The sequence below is a fragment of the Ceratotherium simum genome, chromosome 15 (genome assembly GCF_057802395.1).
Source record: "Ceratotherium simum simum isolate JZ-2026a chromosome 15, ASM5780239v1, whole genome shotgun sequence".
Lineage (NCBI taxonomy): Eukaryota > Metazoa > Chordata > Mammalia > Perissodactyla > Rhinocerotidae > Ceratotherium > Ceratotherium simum.
Genome location: NC_141914.1, coordinates 23,825,894 through 23,849,254, shown reverse-complemented (window position 1 = coordinate 23,849,254; position 23,361 = coordinate 23,825,894). Strand labels below are relative to the sequence as shown.

The window sequence follows — 23,361 nt, the reverse complement described above, 5'->3', positions numbered from 1 at the left end:
CACCTATGCACACACATTGCAATCAAGGATCCAGAACTCAGCAGGAACCAAACTTTTGTTTTTTTGAAGCAAATATAGCTAAAAGATCAGTAGGTACAAAACAACCATAACAGTAAAGACTTTAATGAATCACCAAAAATTAAATGTATAATCTGATTTATAAAAAAGACGGATCATTTTAGCTTGAGCTTCCTCAACTCTGGACAAAGGAAAAGATGCCGGGTTTTTAAGTTCTTCAAACAGGACTTCTTCGGAGGAAATCTGCTTTGAGCACCGCCCAGGAATCCATTTCTGAGAAAAGCCCAGAATAATGGGAACTTCTCAGCCTGCTCCCTGGAGGAGAAGCCCCCCTGGAGGAGGCCGTAAAGCTCTGGGGTGCAGAAGCCTGGGAGCCAGACTCTCGCCTTCAAACCCCAGCACTTCTACTTATTAACTATGTGACACCCTTGCCAAGGTATTAGCCTCTCTGTGCCTCAGTTGTCTCAGTTATAAAATGGGGATGCTGATAGCATCAAGCACACAGACGTAAAGCTCTTATAAAGCGGACAAAATAAGTACTCATTAAATAGTAGCTATTACTGTCTGACCAAAAATTTATATGTATGTCTATGCATATCTTTAAGAAAAGAAAAAGACATTTCGTTCATCATTTTTGGAAAGAGGCTGGGATGTGGATAACCAGGTAATTTGCTACTATAACTTTCCTCTCATTCTGAGAATTTTTAAAAGTAAAGTTTGACATGTCCTATGTTACTTACAGGAGGCTCAACTCTTGCCTTTTCTCTGTCCAGAGAGAGTATCAGGGAGTAAGATCTAAGGGACAAAACACGACTTGGTGGGACTTAGTAAAAGGATGGAAAAACTACTACTGTGGGGGCTACAGTTACTGAGAAAATGATAGTCTATAGAAATTAAAGTAAGGTTACTTATCTATTAAAACTGGAAGCAGGGTATACTCCAAAATACAATAATATCCAGAGGAAAAAAATGTTCAGGAACTACAGTGTAGCGTTACTATGGCAGGGCAAGTGCACCCCTAGGGCAGATTACGAGGACCAGCGGGGAGCAAGGACCAAGGCCTTGTCAGTTAGAGGCCTGGTCAGAGGTCAGAGGCCCAGTGCTCTGGGGTAAGAAGCTCAGTTTTCCAAATCAGCTGGGTTATTAGCAACCTGAGTCATGCAGCAACAGTTTATTAAGCACCAACTGTATACCAGGCTCTGTGCCATGAAAAAGAATAGCTTTGTTCCATTTATTACCAAGTTGTCCAATCACTGCTCCTGGCCACTTTTCTGGCCATGAGGGAGGGAGGGGAACGCGTGTCTCTAATTTTCCATAACGAAAGCCTTTTCTCCCCCATTCACACTAGGATTTACTTTTAGGGGACTTAAAGGACAAACAAAAAACTAAAGGACCACCCAGAGATGGTAATAAGAAGAGGATCAATTTTCAGCTAGTATTTCTAGTGAAGAACATAGAAGATGATTTCAGATCCACAGCACTCCATCCCCCTCTCCCCGCCAATGGTGACACAAGAAGGAGGCACCACCCCTCTGCAGCAAAATTACACAAAGCTTTGGGCCTTTTATCTTCCATAAAAAGTAACACGCCAGAAATGACAGACTAGCAGATTCTTGCTGTTACACAGAGCACTTCTTGAGATGAAAATGTTAAAAAGGTGTGTCTACATAAGGATTTAGATGGGTATTTACTCGGCTTCTTCAACTGTGTCCTTTGAAAGCTTGGCTCAAGACATCCTTCCAGCAGTCTTCTTACTCAATTCCTTTATCTTTCAGCCTCTGTTTGATGCGTTTCAGATAATTAGGGTCTGGATAGCCATACCTGCAGAAGGAAAAAGCCCTTTAACTTCATCACAAGTGGTTTTAAAGAATCTGTCCAGTGGATCCCTGGCACTAACATTCAGCGTTGCAAACAGGATTCATAACCTGGAAGTGACTCTCTCATGACAGTGACATCCATGGTTCCTTCCGGCTGATTTCCTTTCTGGATACTGTAGGGAGTCCGGCACACAGGACACTCTGGCTTAAATGACATGGCTCTGTTGATACAAGGCCCACAGAATTCGTGCTTGCACTTGGGTAGCACCTGTTTGTTGCTAATAATGTCCATACAGATGACACATGTGTCCTTTTCCTTGTCCACTCCTGATGCTCCAGAACTGGCAGAGCGTTGGAATGTTGGTGAAGCTGAATCATTACTATCAATGTCCATGGGTGTTTCATGATCCTCATTCCATTTCTCTCCAGCCAAAGGAGATATCCCCCCTATTTTTAAGACATACTGCTTTGCCTTTGCAAGGTGATTTGGCAACCCAATCAAAGTCATCGACTCTTGACTTAGCACAAAGCCTACATGTGGATGCTTTTTACTAAATTCATCAGCAAACTTGGTGCCATGTAAATGCTTTCTCTCCTTGCCCAAAGCTTTCAGTGAAAAAACTTCTCTCATCAGCTGACATGAGAAGTGTTGATAGGTATCGATGAAACTGGCATAAGCATGCACTGACAGATCTAACTCCTTATCCTTAGGTTCAAATAGAATGCAGGTTTTCTGACTTTTTCCTAAAACCTTACTTTGAGTATTGTACTTTTTTTCTATCTCTGATATTTCCTGGAGTAATTCAGCTTCTAAAAGCTTATAGCGAGTGGTGTCAACGTCAATTCCATTCATTGTGCCCCCGGAAGTCGTTATTTTCACAGGTGCCTTGACCAGGCTTGCAGAGATTTTGGAGGCAAGAAAATGTCTGGCAGCTGCAATGTCATCTTGGGTCCCAAGGAGAGTTAATTCTCCTCCTTTCTCCTTTATATAGAGCTTTGAAAACTGGTGATTCAATTCCTGTTTGATTCTATTTGCCTGCTTACTGTCTGGAAAAGCAAGGCATTCCTGCCCCAGAGTTCCTACAGTCCTCTGAAATTCACTGGCAAAATAATCACAAGCTGCTTCGAGGTGATCTGATTGGCTTGAGGTGAAGTCTAAATAGATCATATTTGGAGAACTCTCCTGAGTTTTTATTTTTACACCAAATCTTCTCTCTATGGAGTCTATTTTATCAGGAAAGGTATATTTGAAGTATTCAAAGAAAGGCAAGGGAACTTCAAAACGGTTGTTTTTCTCATCTGACCTGGGTTTTGGTTCAGAAAGAGAAACACAGCTGTTCCAGTCCTGCTGCAGGAGTGGCTCCCTCTCTGTTGTCAAAGGGGAAGATTCCTGTTTCTGCTCACTCTCCAGGAGTTGCTTACTGAAGAAGTGATGTATTTTTTCAATGTCTCTGAAGTCACCACACACCTTCTCAATTCCATCATGGCCTTCCATTCTTTTGACATTGGGGCAGAGAGTGGTTATGTGTTCCCTCTGCTCTTTAGAGAACAGCTTACAGTTCAGGTCAGCTGTGACAGTAAGGAAGATCTGAAAATTTAAAAGGAATACATAAATTCTCTCAGACATCCAGGCCTACGGTCTCCTCTCAGGAGAATGTCTAGAGACTAGAGAAACAAACACTATGTCTTCCCTTAGCAGAGGGTGACTTCTTTCAAATCCTTTTTGCAGAGGATGCAGCATGCTACAGCTCAGAGGCTCTGGGCCCCGCCTGCAGGTTAGAATCACCTGAGGAGTTTAAAAACAAAGAAAAAAAGCCAAGGCCAGGCACACCTCCAGAGATCCCGATATAAATGCGGAGCCTGGGCACTAAAATTTTTTAGAAGCTCCGTGGACCAGAAGTGTGGATTCTAGAGCTGCCACAACCTGTCTGACCTTGGATAATGGGGTGGAGGGAAGGCACTTCCACTTTCTGGGCAAGTTGCTGCGTCTCTCACAAGACAGTCCCTGAGCCTAGAAGGGAGCCATAAATCTGAGGTGGATGTTTTTCCCTGTTCCTGTTTTTTCTCTTACTGTACACTACTTTTTTTTTTTAAACTAAACACCTAACTGCATGCAATGTTGCTGGGCCCTCTAAACCCTGGCCTTTCGAAACTCAGATATAAGACAGACACACCAGATTCGGCTAAAAAGGACAGAGGTAAATTGAACGTAATATAAAAGCAAGAGTGCTCATGTTTTGTCCCTGTCAAGGCCTTTGCACATGCTCTTTCCTCTGCATGAAACATCCTTCCTCTAGATCTTCCTTCAAAATATTTCCTGAATCCAGCCGCTCCTCACACTTCCCTCAAGACCACCCAGAGTCCCAGCCATTATCATCCTGAGGCTGGCCCCCTGCAACCCCTCCTAACTGGGCTCTGACCGTCCACTCTAGCCCCTTCCTACACTCAGTTCTCCACACAGCAGTCAGGGCGGGTTCTAAAGGGAAATGTAAATCAGATGGCCTGACTCCCCTGGCTCAAACCCTCTGATAAACTCCCCAACATTTAAGTCAAAAGCCAAGTTCTCACCTTCATTGCTCCAAAGACCTGACTTCTGGGTCCCTCTCTGTCCCTCTCCTATCACTGTGTCCCTCGCTCACTGCCCTCCAGCCACACTGGCCTCCCTCCTTGAAGCTCCTGGGGCTCAGGATGTAAGCTCCTGCCTCGTGCCCTTGCCACTTGTTCTTCCTCTGCCTAGAACGTTCTTCCCCCAGAAAGCCACTTAGCCAGCTCCCTTACTTCACTCACATCTCTACTCAGATGTCCCCTCATTGGAGAGGTTTTTCTGATATCCTATTTAAAATAGCGGTCCTACTGCTGTCATTTATCCTGCTTTATTCTTCTTCCTAGCACTTATCACTGGCAGACATTTAGTACAGATCTGTTTACGGTTATTGTCTGTTTCCCTCACTAGAATGTAAGGCCCTCTAGGGCAGGGTCTGCTGTGTTCCTGGCTGTGTCCCCAGCTCCTGTGACAGTGCAGCACATGGTAGGCAGTTGCTATTGATTTGTCAAATGACTCTTTGCATGGCTGGCTCCTCCTCATCATTCAAGTCTCACGCCAAACATCACCTTCTCAGAAAAGATGTCTCTGACTTCTGGTCTGAAGTAGCACCACCTCCTTCTTCCCCTTCCTTTACTTGGCCTGGTCACTCTCTAAGGCAAACCCTGTTATATGTTTTCTTCTTAGCACATATGACTCTCTGAAATTGTTTTATTTATTTATTTGCTTATTGTCTTTCTATGTACCTTCCCGCCCCCAGCAGGGACCTTGTCTGTGTGTTTACCTCTGTGTCCCAATGCCAAAACCAGTGCCTGGCTCATAGTAAGTCCTCAGCAAATGGCTGTTGGACCAATAATGAAAGGTATGGTGAGGGGAGAGGAAGTTGCAGGAACATACCCAACTCCTTTCAATACTCACCTTTTGGAGACAGGAATCCACAGCATTAGGAATATGTTCTTCATCTGGATGCTTCTCACCAGATCTCACCCCTTCTCGTGACTGTGTCAGTGAAGATGCTCTGGGTCTTGGATTCTTCTCTATGGGATTTTCAGTAGGTTCCAGGGAAATAGTCACAGGTTTGTTGTCAACCACAGTTTGGTGCTCTCCTTTTTTCAGTACTCTCTCCTTAGCTTCAGTGGAGACATTAAATACAAGCATACACAGAGAAATGGGAGAGGTTTCAAATAATTCTCCTATTCATGCATCTGCCCCACACTCTCCCAGTAAGGGCTGCTCCCCGCATCCCCGATTGGTGGTTGGTAATAGGGACGTGAGGGAGCTATTCAAAATTCTAAAGTGGGCAGCTTAAGTTTGACTGTAGAAATGAAAGCTTAATGATAATGGAATATCGTCCACTCATTAAAAGTCATGTTTCTGAAACCGTCTCCAGTTTTCCATTTCAATGACAAGGAATAATACTCATTATATAAAGTTGAATCTGGGGGCCAACTTGCTTTAACTACACTCAGTTAGTTGTCTGTTTGCAAAAGTAGTTAGATAATGCATTACTAAAGCCCACCCTATAGATCACATAGCTGACTCTGGGGTCACCATGGTAATAGGCGCTTAAGCTTTTCAGGAACTGAGAGTGGACTCCTTGTCCAGTTCAGGTGGATTAAGACCACCGACTCATCCACTGGGCTTGTGCCATGACCAGTAGGTAACCCCCTGACATCAAGGAGCTGAAAAATCCACACTCAGGTCATGCTAACACCACCATTTTGTAGACATCCATCCAATGAAGAGCCACGATGCTTGACTAGCTTGGGCAGATCATAGATTACTTCACTTCTGCTCACCTCCAATCATTTATTCCCACTTCAGACCACACCGCCCCTTTATCCCATAAATGTCCCTAATCCCCATTTTTGGGGAGGCAGATTTGAGACTTGTTTTCCCTTCTCCCTTCGCTGCCTTGTGAATAAACCCTTTCTCTGGGGCAAACTCCTCAAATTTTGGTGACTGGCATTTTGTGGGGCGAGAAAAACAAACCTGGTTCGGTAACAAAGCTAAGTGAAAAAAGCAGGCATCAAAACTGAGTCTGCCCAGACTCAGAGTTTTGTAAATAAACATATGTGTCTACTGACATTCATAGAAAAAGGCCGGGAGGAAATACACAAAAATGTTCAACTGTTTATCTCCAGCTGGTTTTCTTCTTTTCTCTCTTTTCTGTAGTGAGCATATATTACTTTTGTAATTCTCCAAAAAAACAAAAAAATCAATGGAATGATTATTTAAAACATAAAAGTGGAATACCGAAATGATAAGGGCTGACAGGTGTATGGGGGTGGGAAGGGTGTTCTTGTGAGAGCTGAGAAGTACGAGTCAGGACTAGGATACTGGAAGGTGTCAACTCTAAGGGGAGATCTGACCAGATCTGACCGGGCACTTCTGGGCTCTATCCTGCTGTAGGGCTGCGTCTCTTGGCAGCAGGAGCCCGGGGTCCTGTCCCCCACAGAGCGTGCCATACTGCCCCCGCCCTCTCTCCTGGGACAGCTTGCACTCGGTCTGCATGGAACCCCGCGGGGCTGGGCCCCCAGGGACAGCCTTTGCACCTCCAGCCCCAGCCCCAGCCCGCAGCTCACCTGCCCTTTCCCTGAACTTCACCAGGAAGGTGTCCTGGGCGCTGTGGCCGAAGGGACGCACGGTGCACTCCCCGCCGCCTGACTCACGGCTCTGAAAGTATCTTTCCAGCTTCCTGTGTAGCCGGGAGCCTGGCTCGGACACCCGCGCGAGGATCGGGGACGGCGGGCCGAGGTTCGAGGCCATGGCGGTGCCCTGGGCGCGGTGGCTCAAGGCCGGGACCGTGCACACCTCGCCGCCCAACTGCCGGCCCTGGGAGTCGCTTTCCAGCTTCCTGTGTAGCCGGGAGCCTGGCTCGGACACCCGCGCGGGCAGCGGGGACGGCGGGCCGAGGTTCGAGGCCATGGCTCTGGGCGTCGGGCGGCGCGGCGGCGGGACGCAGCTGGGCCGGGTCTGGGGCAGGGGTACAGGGGTGCAGGGGTGCGTCCGGCCCGCAGCCTCGGGCCGCCCAGTTTCAGTTTCGCTCTCCCGGAGATCCCTCCCTGTTCTCGGCAGAGCCGCTCCCCTTCCTCTCTTTGCTGAGCTCTCCGCCGCGGTCGGCTGGATGAGTAAGTCCGGACTCGGGCCCCCTGGCCCCAGTCCCCCATCCCCCGGGCGGTGGGCGCTGGAGACTCCCGCGTCTCCCTCCTACAGGCTGGGTCGGGGCGGGAGAGAAGCGGGCTCCCAGGGCCCGGCCGCCCCATGCGAGGATGAGACTGGTGAGATGCTTAAATCAAAGAAAGTTTCTCCAGAGTTTGGGATTCCTTTAAACTCTTATTGTTGTTGTTACTATTATTTGCTGCTAAAATGTAATTCACATTCTGAATTTAGGTTAAACTTACCTACATTTTACAAAAATTTGAATTTGTTCACCTGCATTCTGACATATCACCCGTTACCTCCCTCCAAGGATCCTGAAGACTGGCTCTGAGGGCTTTCCTGCCCTCATTCCTTGATTTGGCCAACAGCTCTGAACTGCGTGCTGCCCTGTGCACTGGGGAATAGAGATGTGAACGGGGGCCTGACCTCACGGACTGGTAAAGGGAGGTGGACTTGCGAATAAAGAAGCAAAATCGCTTGAGGGCCTCCAAGAGGAAGTTTCAAACAGAATTTTAATAAGAGTGTGGGGGGCGGGTGAGGGGTGAGGAGCATCTGAGATGCCGGGACTAGTGTGCTCTGAAGCACAGAGGGAGCACTGAAGACTTGGGGGAGATGAGATGGTTGAGGGAGATGAGGGAGGAAGGGTCTAGATCAGTGCTGTCCAATAGAAATATACTGGGAGCCACATGTAATTTTAAATATTTTAGTAGCCATATTTTTAAAAGTATAAACAAGTGAAATGAATTTTAATGATACGTTATTTAACTTTATCCTAAATTTAATCATTTCAGCATGTAATCAATGTTAAAAACTTATGAGATATTTTACATTCTCTTGTCATACTAAGCCTTGCAATCCAGTGTTTATCTCACACTCACATCACATCTCTTTGGGACTAGCCACATCTCAAGTGCTCAAGAGCTGCATGCGGCTGATGGCCCACACTGGTCGCACAGGTCTAGCTGGTGAAAGGTCTTGAAGATCAGCAGGGAGAAATGGGAGGGTTGTAAGCAGGGAAAGCAGGAAAGGGACATGTCAGCTGTGCATTTTTGAAAGCTGGTGCTGAGGACCATGTAGATGACACATTTCCAAGCAGGGATGAATGAAGGCAGAGAGGCCAGTGATGAGGTTTTTGCACATGGCTGGTAAGACTGGAAATGGCTCAATGTTTATGGAGAGCAGTTTGGCAGTGCTGTCAGAATTATAATGGCATATATATTCTTATTCTGCAGTTCCACTTCTAGGAATTTGTCCCATTGATTGATTAGCACCTGTGTGAAGTGACCTCTGTACAAAGTTGTTCTTTGCAGCCTTTTTTATACTAGCAAAAGACTGGGAACTCCTTACATGTCCATAAATAGGGGGACTAGCAGTTAAATAACTTATAGTGCATCTATACAGTGGAATGCAATGAGCAGTAAAAAGAGTGAAGAAGCCTTCTGTGGGCTGATATGGAAAGATCTCTAGGAGACATTAAATGGAAACGGCAAGACGCAGAAGAGTGTGTATAAGATGCTACCTTGTGTGTGAAAATGCCTCTGGAAGGATATAGGAGAAGTTCATAACATTGATTGCCTCTGGGAAGGGAAATTAGTAAGGTGGGGAGGAGGGAGACTTTTACACTTTCTAAATTTGAACCAGTAAATGTAATACCTATTCAAACAATAAAATGTAAAATTAAATACATTTAAATCTGTAAAAAGAATGTATTGCCACAGCTCAGGCGAGAGGCTCTGGGGCCCTGAAGTGAAGTGGTGCCAGTGGGCAGGGAGACTAGGGGCATATCTGAAAGTAATTTAGGTGGTGAGGACCCAGGGATGAGTTGGATATGGGACAAAAGAGAAGATTCTAGACTTCTGACTTGAGTGGGTGAATGGTGTATCATTTACCGAGCTGTGGAATCCAGCAGATAAAGCATGGATTTTGGAAGGGGTCGGGTGAGGGTGAGGAGGGAATCCAGGGAAAACCCTGTGAAGGCAAAGTGACAGAAGAGCCAAGGGTGATGGCACAGGAGAAGCCACGAAAGCAGAGTTTCAGGAATCAAAGAATGAAACGCCATAGAGAGCAGTGAAGTAAAGATTAGGACAGAAGAGAGTCCACTGGGGTTACCCACATGGAGGACACTGATGAGCGGTTTGCGAGGAGTGCTGGGGGCGAGGTGGCAGCGGGGGCGCTGAGCAGGCAGGTGGACGGAGGAGGGTCCGCTCCTTCATGCTGCCCATGAAGAGAAAGAACAGGAGGACCAGGGACGGAGAGTCGGGAAGGCTTTGGTTGTTATTGTTTTTAAAATGGAAGAGAGCCAATGTTTTGGGCAATATACTCCCTGTTTCTAGTTTCTTTGGGGTTAAATGAATGCCCCACCCCCCCCCGCCAAGTCTATCTCTAGGCCTTTAAAGCCTGGCCTGAAGAAAAAAGTACAGCCAGCACCATGTAAAGCTAAAGCTCACCGGAAGCCCACAGTGGAAGCAGACACAGAAGGCTTCCTTCTTTTGTGAAAACAGCAGCGCCCTCTGGAGGCAAAATGCATCTCGTTCCTGCATTTTAGGGTTATACTGGAGTTGCTGCTTTTCCTGACATAAGAAGACTACCGCTCTGATGCTGCAGATAGGCGTACAAAGTTTTTCTATCGCAGAGGCGTTAGAAATCATTTCAGAGGCCTAACAGCGGCTGTGGGCAACAAGTGGGGGCAACTGTGTCTTCAAGCATTTTCATCATCATCCTTCTAAAAATTCAGTCTTTAATTCCTACCTATTAGATGGAAAATTGTTAAGATATGTTTTCCCAGAGTTTCTGACTTTTATCCAGATATTCCCCTTTCTAAATCGATCAAGGATATTTATCACAAACTCAGTCACACACACCCTTCACAGGCGCAAGGCCAGTTCCCTCTTTCTTCAGACCCTCTCCAGGGGCCTTCGCTCACTCATAAGGCTGGTTTTCCCTCATCCTTCTTTGAATGCTGTGCTCAGTCTTACCACTTGGTGTCATCCTCCTCTTCTAATATGTAAAACCTGCTCTATCCTTCAAGGTCTGGCCCTAGTCTCATCTTCTCCATAAAGCTTTCCCTGCTGAACCACGATTGCGGTCTCTATTAGAACCTCTCTGTAAAGGATAGAAGGTCAGCAGGAACAACAGCAGCAAAACAATGTGTGCACCTTCACCAATGAAATTAAAAACTCAAGATCAGAAATCACGTTTAGTCTTCCTGTGGTGTGTACTTGTCAAATTCCCTAAGATGCTGGTCACTGCTTATTGCCTCCTTCTATTCATTCCTAGAAGTGGGCCACCATATTTGGGAACAACAGTCTATGCTCAGAAACACAAAACAGAGTCTAAACATTTAAAGACCCCAGGGACCTGGAGGATGGACTTTTCCAAGGTAAAAAGCATAAATGTACATAAACCATGAAGCTTGATCAGCACATGAATAGTTCTTCCTATAACAGCAAGAAATCTGGGGTCTTCAGTTATACCTGGCTTTCTTACTTGGTTTTAATAGCCCAATAAAACTTTTCTCCCTGCACCATGTGAGAGATGGGAAATCAAGAATATGCTAATCTAATCAACAGAGTCAACATGAGGAGGGATGATTTTTAAAAAATGTCACCTCAGTATCATTTTGATTCTCATTCAGCAAATCTGCTTTTGCAGGATGGGGGGAGGAGGAGGATGGAGGAGGAATAAAAACGAAGGAATAGAGAAAAGGCACCTCATTTGTTTAACCCGAAAATTTCACATTCAGGCTTGTGTCATGAAATAAGCAATTGGAAGTGGGTCCTTACTGGTAGAGGGGGAGGTGTAGCTGATGAGGCTCACGTCTCCAGGTCTTCTGTTCTGTCTAGAGAAACCCCACAAGCCTTTGGAAATTGGAGGCCTGTCTGAGAGTTTTGGGTCATTTTTGTCTGTGACCTTTGGACCTTTTCAAGTGTTAATTTCCAACCCTTCATCTCATCCTGAATTAGAAGTGCACTGGCCTCTAGGGAAGTGGGGTAGGGTCAATGTTTGCTGGAAAATTTAGTATTTCAAGTATTTCAGGGACACAGATTAAACAAACACACACATGTTCCCCTTCCCCCACAAACCCAGTGCTTTTAGCAGGGTTTCTGTTGCTTTTTGTTTATTAGGCTGTAATTGTTATCAGTGATCTGTAGTCCTTTGGTTTCAATTTCTTTTTAAACCACTCTCGTTTTCCACAGGGTGCTGGAGCAGCAGCTTCCAATGAGAAATCAAGTAGGATCACCTCACCCTCACTCTTGTTTCAGAAAGTCTTTGCTGCTGTCTTTCCTCAGTGGAGAAAGGGGAATACGGAAGGAGAATGTCTCCCCCGCAAGTGCTCAGGTGCGTGATTGCAGGACCTTGTGGTGACCCTGCACACGCCTCAGAAGGGGGACTGCTTCCAAGGCGGTGTGGTGCCAGCAAACATGTTCGTTAGTGCTCCCACTGATCCTTTCCATGCCCACAAGATGTGAGACTCTTCTGACCACAGCCCTAGGGCTGATTGGCCAGAAGAGGTGACCTACTGCTTGTCCCCTTGCTCAACAAGGGCTGTAAAAGCCAAACAGAACCTGCCTTATCCCAGGGGTGGCCCACTGGAGATTTTCAAGCAAAGCGCAGGCCAGTTGGATCTGACTACTCACGTGCTGCTGCTTTTAGGTAATTGAGGCCACCAGAGGTCTTTCTTGGTGGCTCAGATTAGAAATGGGAGTTGAAGTAAAATGTAATTAATTACCACATTTTATCTACTTTAGGACGCACATTTTTTCACATCTCTGGAGTAAGGCTACTGAGTCAATAGTGTACCATGGTTTGATCGGCATCGATTTTTCTTTCTCATTGGCATATAATAGTGATGCCTTAGACTCCATGAAATACAGTGTCACAGGTTGGGTCCTTCAGGAAGTAGAACCTGAGGTGGAGTTAGGAGTGCAAAATGTTTACTGTGAAAGGAAAAGGAAAGAAACTGGACTGGGCAGGTGGAGCCATCAGAATGTAGTGAAAACTTGACGAAGCTCTGACCTCCTGAGACTGCCCATTACGGGAGTCCCACGTTGGACACAAAAGGCGTTGCTCAGCCATTGGTGGGAGCCGCCCTGAGAATAGTGTGACCTTGGCTGGAAAGCTGAGATGGACCCTGAGGGGCTAACAACTGGAGGCTGTCGGCCAACCATATTCCTCCCTTCATAATCATATCGAAGGGGGATCTGAGCGGCACCTCTTCTTGTCTGCCGCATACAGTAAATAATTTTTAGTCAGTCAGTTTTAATTCCACTAGAATTATGCCACGAAACTATAGTATGAGGAAGAATTATTTATTGTAGCATTCCCAGTGCTCCACCCATTTGCTGGACCGTGTCCCCACAGGAGCATCCTCAACCAATGACAGACAGAAGTTGGATAACTATCCAGCTCCCTTACCCCTCTGGTGGTATAACTCTTGAGACACCTGATCTACACTGTCACTCAGTGGAGTTAAGCTTCATTTGCTTCTTAACACACCTTTATTTACTTCCTTCCTTTTCCTGTCTTACTTTCCCACTCTGCCCTCCACACCCCACACCCCTGGTGTTTGCTAGGATCACTTCCCAAATAAACTTACACTCAAATCCTTGTCTGAGTCTGCTTCTAAGAGAACCCAAACTAAGACACTGACAAAAGTAAGCGAGTTATAAGTAAAGCCTCCCCATATTTTGACTTATAATTAAGTTCTTTCCAATACTTGCGCCTTATGCATGGGTCTTCCCAAACTCACCATTTTTACATGGATATAAAAATTTTATGAGCGCCCATACGCACAGTTTTTTCACCACTATCCTTGAATGATAGTAGCTACCACTTATTGGGTACTTACTGTATGCCAGGCACAAGACTAAGCACTCTATGGTGACCTGACATTGAAAACTCAGACATCCTTGGTGTAATTACATGTTTCGGTGAGAAGGAGAGTCAGGAAGGGGACTAGAGGAAGTGCATGTCTCTTTTGCACAGAGGAAACTCAGTCTCCTGGTGTGAGGTGGAATTACATCCTTTTCAAAGGAACCCTTGCTCATTTCTTTATTTTTTATCTTCTTTTCCAGAGACAACTATAGTTGGCCAATTACAATTAGTCATGATAACTCCGAAATTTTAAAAAATAATGAGAGTCGGCTGTATGAAGTCCTCTAGAATAAATTTGGCTGTATTTCTACCCTGGTCTCTCCAGCCCACGAAGGTAACAGGGAGACTCTGCAAGTCTTCAGAAGAATGCTGACTCATGGGCTAGTGTTGTCTGTCTGGAAGGATGACCTCACCAGACATGCTGTTGATGCTGTGGTGAATGCAGCCAACGGAGACCTTATTCATGGGGGAGGCCTGGCCCAGGCCCTGGCGAAAGCTGGTGGCCTTGAAATCCAAGAGCAGAGCAGAGTATGGGTTTCCAGATTTGGAAAAATACCAGTTGGTCACATAGCTGTTACAGGAGCAGGGAGGCTCCCCTGCAAATTCATTATCCATGCTGTTGGGCCTCAGTGGGTGGCAATGGATGGACAGGGATGTGTGGAAAAGCTGTGAATGGCCATTACAAATATTCTGAATTGTGTCACCCGTGACAATCCGTGCACTGAGACAGTAGCAATTCCAGCCCTGAGCTCTGGGATTTTCCAGTTCCCTCTGGGTTTGTGTACACAGATCATTGTGGAAACTATCAAGTCTTATTTCCAAGGGAAGCAATCAGCCAGTAATTTGAAAGAAATTCACCTGGTAAGCAATGAGGACCCTACTGTGGCTGCCTTTAAAACTGCTTCAGAAAGCATCCTAGGGAAGAATGAGCTGGGCTCCTGGGTGAGGCAGGAAGCCACTCCCCCTTCCAATATGATGGTTGTGAACAACCTGACTCTCCAGATTGTCCAGGGCCACATTGAACTGCAGCAGGTAAGGCTTTGTTTCTGTTCTCTTGCACTCCCAGAGGGGATCCCTGGACTGCTTATTACCTATCAAGGATTTTTTTTTTTTTTTTTGTGAGGAAGATCAGCCCTGAGCTAACATCCGTGCTAATCCTCCTCTTTTTGCTGAGGAAGACGGGCTCTGAGCTAACATCTATTGCCAATCCTCCCCCTTTTTTTTTTCCCCACAGCCCCAGTAGATAGTTGTATGTCATAGCTGCACATCCTTCTAGTTGCTGTATGTGGGACGTGGCCTCAGCGTGGCCGGAGAATCGGTTCGCGCCCGGGATCTGAACCCCGGGCCGCCAGTAGCGGAGCGCAAGCACTTAACCGCTAACCCACGGGGCCGGCACCAAGGATGTTTTGAATATATATTGTTTCAAACACTTTAGAGAGCATCTTGTTAAGGTTAAGAGTATGGACTTCAGAGACAGACAGTCCGGATTTGAATACTAGCTTTGCCATTTACTAACTGGGTGAAATGAGTTGTTACTTTATTTTTTGGTCCTCAGTTTCCTCTTCTGTAAAATGGGGATAATAACTGCACTTATATCTTAGAGCTGGAATCAATACACATAAAATGATAAGTATTTATAATTATTATTGCTATTAGTCTTAGGCACCATGAGGAAATAGAACAATCTTTGATTCCAAGGAAACTAAAATCTATTATATTTTTTTATGTGAAAAAAAATTCTCTGTTTGAAAAATCTCCTTGGGGACACAAACCATCTGAACATTCCTGAAGCAACCTCTCAATAGTGAACAAACAGATCTTAATACAAAATGAATTCATAATATTTAAGAGTATATAAATCTGTGACAGGAGTGGAGTGGAGTGCACCAAGAAAGATTACTTAAGAAGATGTGAGTTTAGATTCTGATCTCAAGTTATGATGGGTATGAATTGGCTGGAGGAGAGGCCTGGGTGGTTAGAATGACTTGATCAGAGTGACACAGAGGAACTGACAGACTGAAAATAATGGGCTAGATCAGTCAGGAGACCCAGGTTGAGCTGTACATCATATCCTGAGTGTATGGCTCTGTGCCAGGGGCTGTGGAGAGTACAAAGTATAACTTAGCATTCAGCCAGGGTTCCCTGGGCACATAGGCAAGGGCCCGGGCAGGGTGGGGAGGGAGTCAGGATAACAGTGAACCTGGGTATTTCTGGGTTAATCCGGCTCCCCTGCTAGGCAGAGAGTGCCTTGAGGATGGAGATCATGGCTTGTTCATCTCTGTACCCCAGGGCCCGGTCTGGGCATATGCATCTAGGTGTTCAGCAAATTACTGATGAATAAGTGAAGGGGGCAGCAGGGAGCAGGGCCTGCAACAGAGGAAGAGAAAGAATATAAGGTTATATTCTTTTGTTTTTCTGGATCAGTGATATCACATTTAAGACTCTCCTGTGGCCACAATCAAATAGACTTAATCATAAGTGAAAAAAATACCACTTTTTAAAAATTTTTTATTTTTGTGAGGAAGATCAGCCCTGAGCTAACATCCATGCCAATCTGCCTCTTTTTGCCGAGGAAGACTGGCCCTGGTCTAACATCCGTGCCCATCTTCCTCTACTTTGTATGGGACGACGCCACAGCATGGCCTGACAAGCGGTGCATGGCTGCGTGCCCGGGATCCGAACCTTGGCCACCAGCAGCGGAGAGTGTGCACTTAGCGGCTATACCACGGGGCCGGTCCCCGAAAAAATACCACTTATTGACTCAAAGACAATTAGAAAGAACACCGAGGGGACCCCACGAAATGAAATATTTGATGAGTCATTAATATGCCAATTTAAAATTAAAGTGGAAACATCCTAGTTGAATCACATCCCTTTAACTAAAATTTTGTTGTATTTACGGCCAACATTAGGAACCATGGAATTTTTAAAGGGTGCCAGTGCCCCCAAATTACAAATTCTGATTGTGGTTTCAAAGTGAAGCATTCATTAACATCCATGAGAAGTACCTAAGTTACCCCCAAAGGGAGCCAAAACCATCAGGATGATTCAGGGGGATTTGGGCAAGGCGGGAAAGCAGGATACAACTCCTTATAGCACAGCTCTGAGGTCTAACTAGGAGGTGATATTACTTAAAATACAGCCCATGTGTCTGTACAATCTATTTCTGAACGGACAGATGAAGCACTACTGGTGAAAGCAGTTGCCTGCATGCTGGGTGGGTGAGGGGGTGATCTGGGGACCCCACCAAGAGGGAGGCCTATTTTCACTGAAGACCTTTTGTCTCATTTGTACTTTCTTTAACCATGTGCTACTTACCTTAAAAAATAAAAACATTAGGAGGTAGAAATTTATGAGAAATTTTATTTCCACTCTCTTTAAAGCAAGACAAAATAGAAAATTCACACATAAATAGCATAAAGTGATGACTGTGGAGCAGGGAATGAAACCGTTTGCTGATAGAGCTTAAAACAAATCACAGGGAATGCTCAGAATCTGGGAATATGGGGGGTGGGGATGGGGAGTATAAGCCAACAAGGGCTGACAGATGTTTGCAATAAAAATTATGTCATTAAGACACTTTACCTAAGTTCTGAATAGGACAAACAGACTCATGGCAATCAAATGATCACTCTTTGGAAATGTGAGTTTCTATCCATTATTAAATGATATTTTTGTGGATTTAGGATCTTCAAAAATACTTTTCAAAGCTCTTCAGGGAAATAAAGATTTAAATTAGTCATTTAAGAAAAAGTAATTTAACAGTGAATCCTATCCATTTTTTCCCTTTTCAGATGGATGTATTTTAATTCTGTAAATCCACTTGATGGTTAATGTCAGACTTGTGTTGAAGTCAACTCTACACGAAACCGGAAAAAAAATGGAATGGAAATTTAAGAATAAAATAGCTAAGATAACTCCAGATTCCCAGTTGGTACCAGTCACAAAAGGATTTAAATTGTCCTGTTATTATGTATACCATGTGTTAATATGTATGCCATGTCCTGTTAATATGTGTACCATGTGATGTCCTAAACTAAACCTGGGAAAGTCAAAATAAATTTGTCTTTATGTAGCTCCATAGTCTATGTAGTCTTTGTTGACTTTCCATCATGTCATTATTGTCAAGTGGTATAGTCCCCAACGTCTACCACTCCTGTGAATACCTGAAATACTGCACAAGTGTTGACACAAGTTATCTTAAGTTTAATTTAAAATACTACCTAACCCATGTGTGAATTTTAAGTGGACACAGAAACATCCAGGCTCCCTCAGTCTGCACACCCGTTCACCTCCCCACGCCTAGTGCCGCTGTAGGCCTTTTCCTAAGTGGGCCCAGGATTCAGCCTCTCCATACTTCTCTTCATCTGTTAAATTCCAGGAGGACCTGGAGTTTCCCTTCCAGCACCATTCCAGTCAAATCTGTTACCTGGGGTCTCTTCCCACCTGTGCCTGTGGTAGAGACTGGCTTTCTGGCCAACTCTACACCTGAGGCACATAAAATACACGTATTAAAGAATAAGGGGAGCCCTCTCAGATGTGGAGAGAGGGAAACTTAATCCCTTCTCTGTCTCTGTCTAGCTTTATTTTGTCACCATTTCTGGTCCTCCCTTGGCTAGAGAGCCCTCTAACCCCAAATTGGTCCTCCGGTCACTCTCTCCCCCTCAGTTTTCCAAGGTCCTTCCACAGACAATCTTCCTGTATTAGGATTCAGTTTGAATGGTGAAATGATGGAAAGTTCAAATCTGCCAAATGCACTAGCACTTCTCGAGGAGAAATGACATGACAGATCCTAACGACACTGAATACATGCTGCTTACTTATTTTAACTTCTACCTCCTTAATTAAACGTCCAAGAGCTGTTTATATTGACCTGGAAGTGGCAGGTAAGTGGGGATAAATTGATGGCTGGCTCTCTGACCTGGGGAGATGGGCAAGGCCACATAAACTGGGAGAAATCATGGTGCCCAAATGTCCTGAATAGCACAAAATGGACTGCTCAATCACTTCAGTTTCTCAGGCCTTTTCATTTCTGATCAAGTAACCTTATAGCTCTAGTGGGTTCCCTGTAGAGTGGGACCTTTCCTGTCCTTTGAAAAGGCATGGACATGGTCCTGAGGGAGAGTGGAGGTTGGCATTGTAAAATATGGGGAGAATCAAGGGGTGAGTGGAGTCTTATCTTTGACTCAGAGGCTGATCTTAGATTTGTGTTTTTCCTACAGACAGTGAAAAATGCAATAAAGAAGTGTTTGGAAAAATGCCTTGAGCTAAGTGTAACTTCCATTTCCTTTCCTGCCCTTGGGACTGGAAACATTGGTATGCAGAGGAGTACAGCAGCAGAGATTATGTTTGATGAAGTTTTAACATTTGCCAACAGCATTTGAAAAGACAATTAACTGTAAAGTTTGTGATCTTTCCAGAAGAACGGGAGACATATAAGGTAAGTAAGTATCTTAGAAATGTCCTACAGTTCATTCATTCATTCATTGCACAGCATCTGTTTAGTGTCTCCAATGTAAGACATGGGGCCAAGCACTGGGCAGTGTGGTGATGTTCTAATTTGCTGAAATTTAATTTTTATAAATTGCCCACCTCTGACCTAGTAAAGAATGTCATTATAGAAGCCATGTTTACCCCACTACCTGACTTCTCTCTTTTTGTGTTGGCATTTATTCTTCCCTCTGCTCCTTAAAGGTAAGCAACCTCCTAGTTTTAGTGTGGGGTCCTCTGCTGCTCTCTCTTCTCTCTCCTTCTGAAAACACAATTATTCTCATAACTTCTGCCATAGCTTCTGCCACGTCCGGTCTTCTGAGCCACCTTCAGACCCACATCCCTAAACCTCTCTCATTTCCACGTGGATATCAGACTGTCAACTTAAATCCACATATTCAAAAAAAATTCTTTGTCTTCTCCTCTCCAATTAGTCAGCGTGCTTGGGCAAGTTAATTTACTTATCTGTGCCTCAGTTTCCTTATCTTTAAGATAGGGATAATAATTACGATCTTATGGAGCTGTTGGCAGGATTAAATTAATTAATCCGTATAAAACACTTAGAAAAGTACCTGGCTCAGAGTTAGCCCTCCAGGAAGGGTAGCTGTTATCATATCAGCTGTAAGGAGTTGTAGTTCTCTGAGTGCTGAACTGAATACTAAATTAAGTGAATTATTTGTTATCTTTTTTTTTCCCAATTAGACTGTAAGTTCCTTAGCTTATAGCAGGAGTATATCTGGCTACTTTTGCCATGTCCCCAGTACTGCCCTCGAGTTCAATCTATTCTTTCTTAATTCCTCTGTAGGTGACCGCAGATGGAAATCAGTTGCGGTCTAACACAAATGGAGGGACCTGTGTGTAGGGGAGCGTGTCTGTGTCTGAGTGCAGAGATCCGTGTGCCCAGCTTCTTTAGTTTTCACCTCATCTTGGCTTTTTGTTTTACAGGGGCCAGAGCAAGCTGAGTTTCTAACATATTCAACATAATTAGTATATATTGCTGTGCTCTTCTGTCTTTAAAGTACCATCTCTGTGCTTTATTCTCACTTAGCTGGCATTTTCAAAAGGGACTTCAGTTGATGTTAAGGAAGAATGAAAAGGAAATGAAATAAGATACGGCCCCTTAAAATAGCTTTTCAAGATATCGGTTTCTGCTTCTGCCAAAGCAACATCCAAGTGCTAGTGCGACTTCCCAGGCATGTGTCTGGGTTTTGGGTATAAAGGGCCTTGCTTAGTGCTTGGTAGAGAGAGTGGCTCTGAACACCAGTCCTCTGACTGCTCACTTTCCCACCTTCCAGCCTGTCTCCATGTGGGTGGTTGCCATTTTCTCTCTCCCTACAAGAAAATGAACTTACTCTCTCGTTCTAGCTTGCTCTTTCCTGGAGCATAAAGGGTCTTATTCTTTTCGCTGCCTGACTAGACACAGGGAGGTTTGTAGCATTTGCTGATTTCCATTGCTGACGTCAAGCTATCAATGTGACATCAGTGAAGCTGGAGTTGGGGAGAGATGTTCACAGTGGACTCTCGTGAGCCGTGTGAGCCGGCTCCAGTACGCCACTGTCTCATCCACAGCTGACCTGCAAGATAGCGGCCAATTACCCAGTGAAGTAGCTCACCTGCTAGGCAAAATCAATCATCCTGTCCTTCGAATGGAGTTCACCAGTTCCTGCCAAAGCAGAGAACTATCACTGGGCCCGGACAGGTGCCCTGAGTACATCTCTGAACTGCTCATGAAGCACCATATCCGTACAAGAGGAATTAACCACATCTAGAAAAGGAAGGTCATTCTTTCCAACCCACAAACAAAAATGTACTTGGCAGTTGAATAAAAGTGGGAAGATCAACCACAGTCTGAGGGCTCCCCTAGGGGCTAGTAATAAAAATAGCTGCCATGTATCGTGTTGACCAGGGACTGTGCTAAGAAGAAGCTGTCTCATTTCATTCTCCCCTCAATCCTGTGATGAAGCACCTTTGTCATCTCCATTTTACAAATGGGAAAGCACATTAGCCCAGAGGTTACTATGCACACAGCCAGTGTAGTGGCCCAAACAAGATTCCCACCTGAGTCTGTCTGTGTAACCCCAAAGCCTGTGTTCTCAACCACTAAACAAAAACACAGAAAAATAACTTGAGAGAGGATACATCTTTCAGTTTTGTAACTCAAAGGAGAGGATTATCTTACACGGTAATTTACAGTATACCCTGAACATTGACCCTTCCTTCAGGCTTTTGTCAATATTAACACTCCGTGGTGTCCACGTGGAAGTATGACGTGTGTACACGTATGTATACACCTCTGCCTTTGGAGAAGCACATCTTTCTTCTTAAATAAGTCTTTCAATGAGGGGTGTGTGTTCAGAAAGATCAGAGGGCAACTTATACAATTCCTTACAGGGGGCATTACGTTGGCAAGGCCCCTATATTCCAGAAAATGGATTTGTCAGACATCCAGAGTTGACCTGACTCAGGAAGACCAACGTAGAGTAAACTCACAATAAAGTGATGCTGATATTCACACACTCATGAATTTTCCAACTCACAAATGACAGTGAGTAAATAACTCCCCAGCTGGCTGAAATGCCAGTGTTCACCAGGATTTCATGATGATCAGGGTCCTGGGTGGAGCTGAGTATGTGTAAAAGGCGATGGATAGTCCTTCACTTGGTTACTTAACAAATGTTTATGGCATATCTACCTTCTGCCAGACATTATATCTCAGAATAAGGAACACCTTCTCTAGGAACACACTACTGACATCCCTCACATTAGGTGTTGGTCATTTGTGGACAGAGCTGGAAAAACTGCCAGATTCTTGCCATCTGGGTCTACTTTTCCAGACTCCTTCCACACCATCTGCTTGTTATCCACACCTTCTATGTTACTGATACTGATTAAGTTACAGTTTTCTTTCACATTTAATTCAAAGGACTTACCTAATTGATTTGTAACCCTGTGAGACACCGTGACTTTCAAAATGATTTTGGAGAGAGCTGATTTTTATCCATTTTGCATATAGCAGCTGTTATTAGTCTATTTGTCAGCAGATAATGTTATCTCATTTGTTTTATTTCCAAGTTCTTGGACAGGGAGGGCAAGGAAGTACTCTTTTGTGACCTCTCCAGGTACTAAATATGGTAAGATCGATGGCTTTTTGTTCTGGAAATAGCAACTGCAGATAGAATTTATGAAGAAAATGTCCCACAGATTAAAAAACTTCATTGTTAAAGTTCAGATGCAAAGCAAAATCTGGCTTTTACCTCATTATTTATCATTTCAATGAAGTAATTACTGCCAATTGAATCAACTTTAAACAAAGAAGACATTGGATATGTTGGTTCCAAACCCTAGGAGAGATGAATGTTTTCAGATAGACACTGTGTTAAAGGATCTACATGGCAAAATACACAAATCTTTGTCTATAGACTGTCATATAATAAAATTATAATAGCTAACATATATTGAATGCTTACTGTGTGCCAGGTACAATTTTAAGCACTTTACAGGAATTGATCATTTATTCAATCTACAGACAAAGCTTGGTGTGCATATGACTTTTCAAAATGAATTTGTTTTACTAATTATAAGAGCATCTGCCTATATTTGTCTTCAGGGACATATCCACAGCTTTAGTTCAGTGCCCAATATGCAATAAGCAGGGCATTAATATCTGTTGTGTGAATGAATGATTATATTTTGCCTTGGATATACATTCTTTTTTTTTTAATACTAGATTTTGCTTTTCTTTCCATTTTTCCTGTATTTGTTTCTCCTACATGTTCGAATAGATCGTGGTGCTGCACTTGCTGTTCCCTAGCACTTTCCAAAAGGTGCTTTGGATTTGCGGCAGTGGGAATGGGGACTGACAGAGTGGATGAGGTCAAGTGTGGTGTGTGCAGGTAGAGAGAGGGATTTTGATGACAATGGCTAAAGGCCCCACTTATGACTCTGCTGTGTTTTGCTTCTTGTAGGCTTTCTGCACTGAAATGGCAAAGAATATGTCCAAGCTGCAAGTTCTTAACAATTACAGAGGTGAGTAAGAAATTCACAGGCCTAGAAGTAGAGTCTTTGCCCTAGGCTCATTCTATTCTTGATCATTTGAACTAATGGAGGGGAGAAGAAGAAAAAGAAGAAGGGAAGAAGAAGAAAATATATACAATATATATATTGTATATATATATACAATATATATAAGCCTAATATATTGTATTGTGCTACTGCCTGGGTACCAACCTGGTCTATACCTGACCATGATTCTAATTGTGCTCAGTCTACTTTCAAGATATAAACAGAGAGAGGCTGAGTTGTAGTGAGTAATCCACAGTGTGGGTAGTTTATTACAAATAGCTGTCTATGATTTTTTTCTAAGAAAAAGTTCTGTCCTTCATAAGCTGACTAAGCCGGTTACTCTTTCTTCTCTGAATGGGGTTACACTGAAATGGGGTTACTCATTGGTAATTATAG

At 44.2% G+C, this 23,361-nt stretch overlaps 1 protein-coding gene and 1 pseudogene across 2 annotated transcripts in view; one reads left to right on the top strand and one right to left on the bottom strand.

The window, feature by feature from the left end:
* Positions 1–1,917: 1,917 nt before the first annotated feature.
* LOC147915137 (E3 ubiquitin-protein ligase DTX3L-like) lies at positions 1,918–7,146 on the bottom strand. Its single transcript, XM_087440149.1, has 3 exons — positions 6,750–7,146; positions 5,296–5,507; positions 1,918–3,423 (listed from the first exon to the last, which is right to left on the bottom strand). The coding sequence occupies exons 1-3, from the start codon at positions 7,144–7,146 to the stop codon at positions 1,918–1,920; spliced, it is 2,115 nt and encodes a 704-aa protein (XP_087296275.1).
* Positions 6,834–23,361, top strand: part of LOC106800245 (protein mono-ADP-ribosyltransferase PARP9-like) — a 68,975-nt pseudogene continuing 52,447 nt past the window's right edge. Inside the window, exons 1-8 of the transcript XR_015554439.1 lie at positions 6,834–7,293; positions 10,816–10,918; positions 11,736–11,877; positions 12,497–12,512; positions 13,614–14,495; positions 17,254–17,409; positions 18,033–18,054; positions 18,636–18,853. The product of XR_015554439.1 is annotated as a protein mono-ADP-ribosyltransferase PARP9-like (transcript). The remainder of the gene's footprint in view (positions 7,294–10,815; positions 10,919–11,735; positions 11,878–12,496; positions 12,513–13,613; positions 14,496–17,253; positions 17,410–18,032; positions 18,055–18,635; positions 18,854–23,361) is intronic.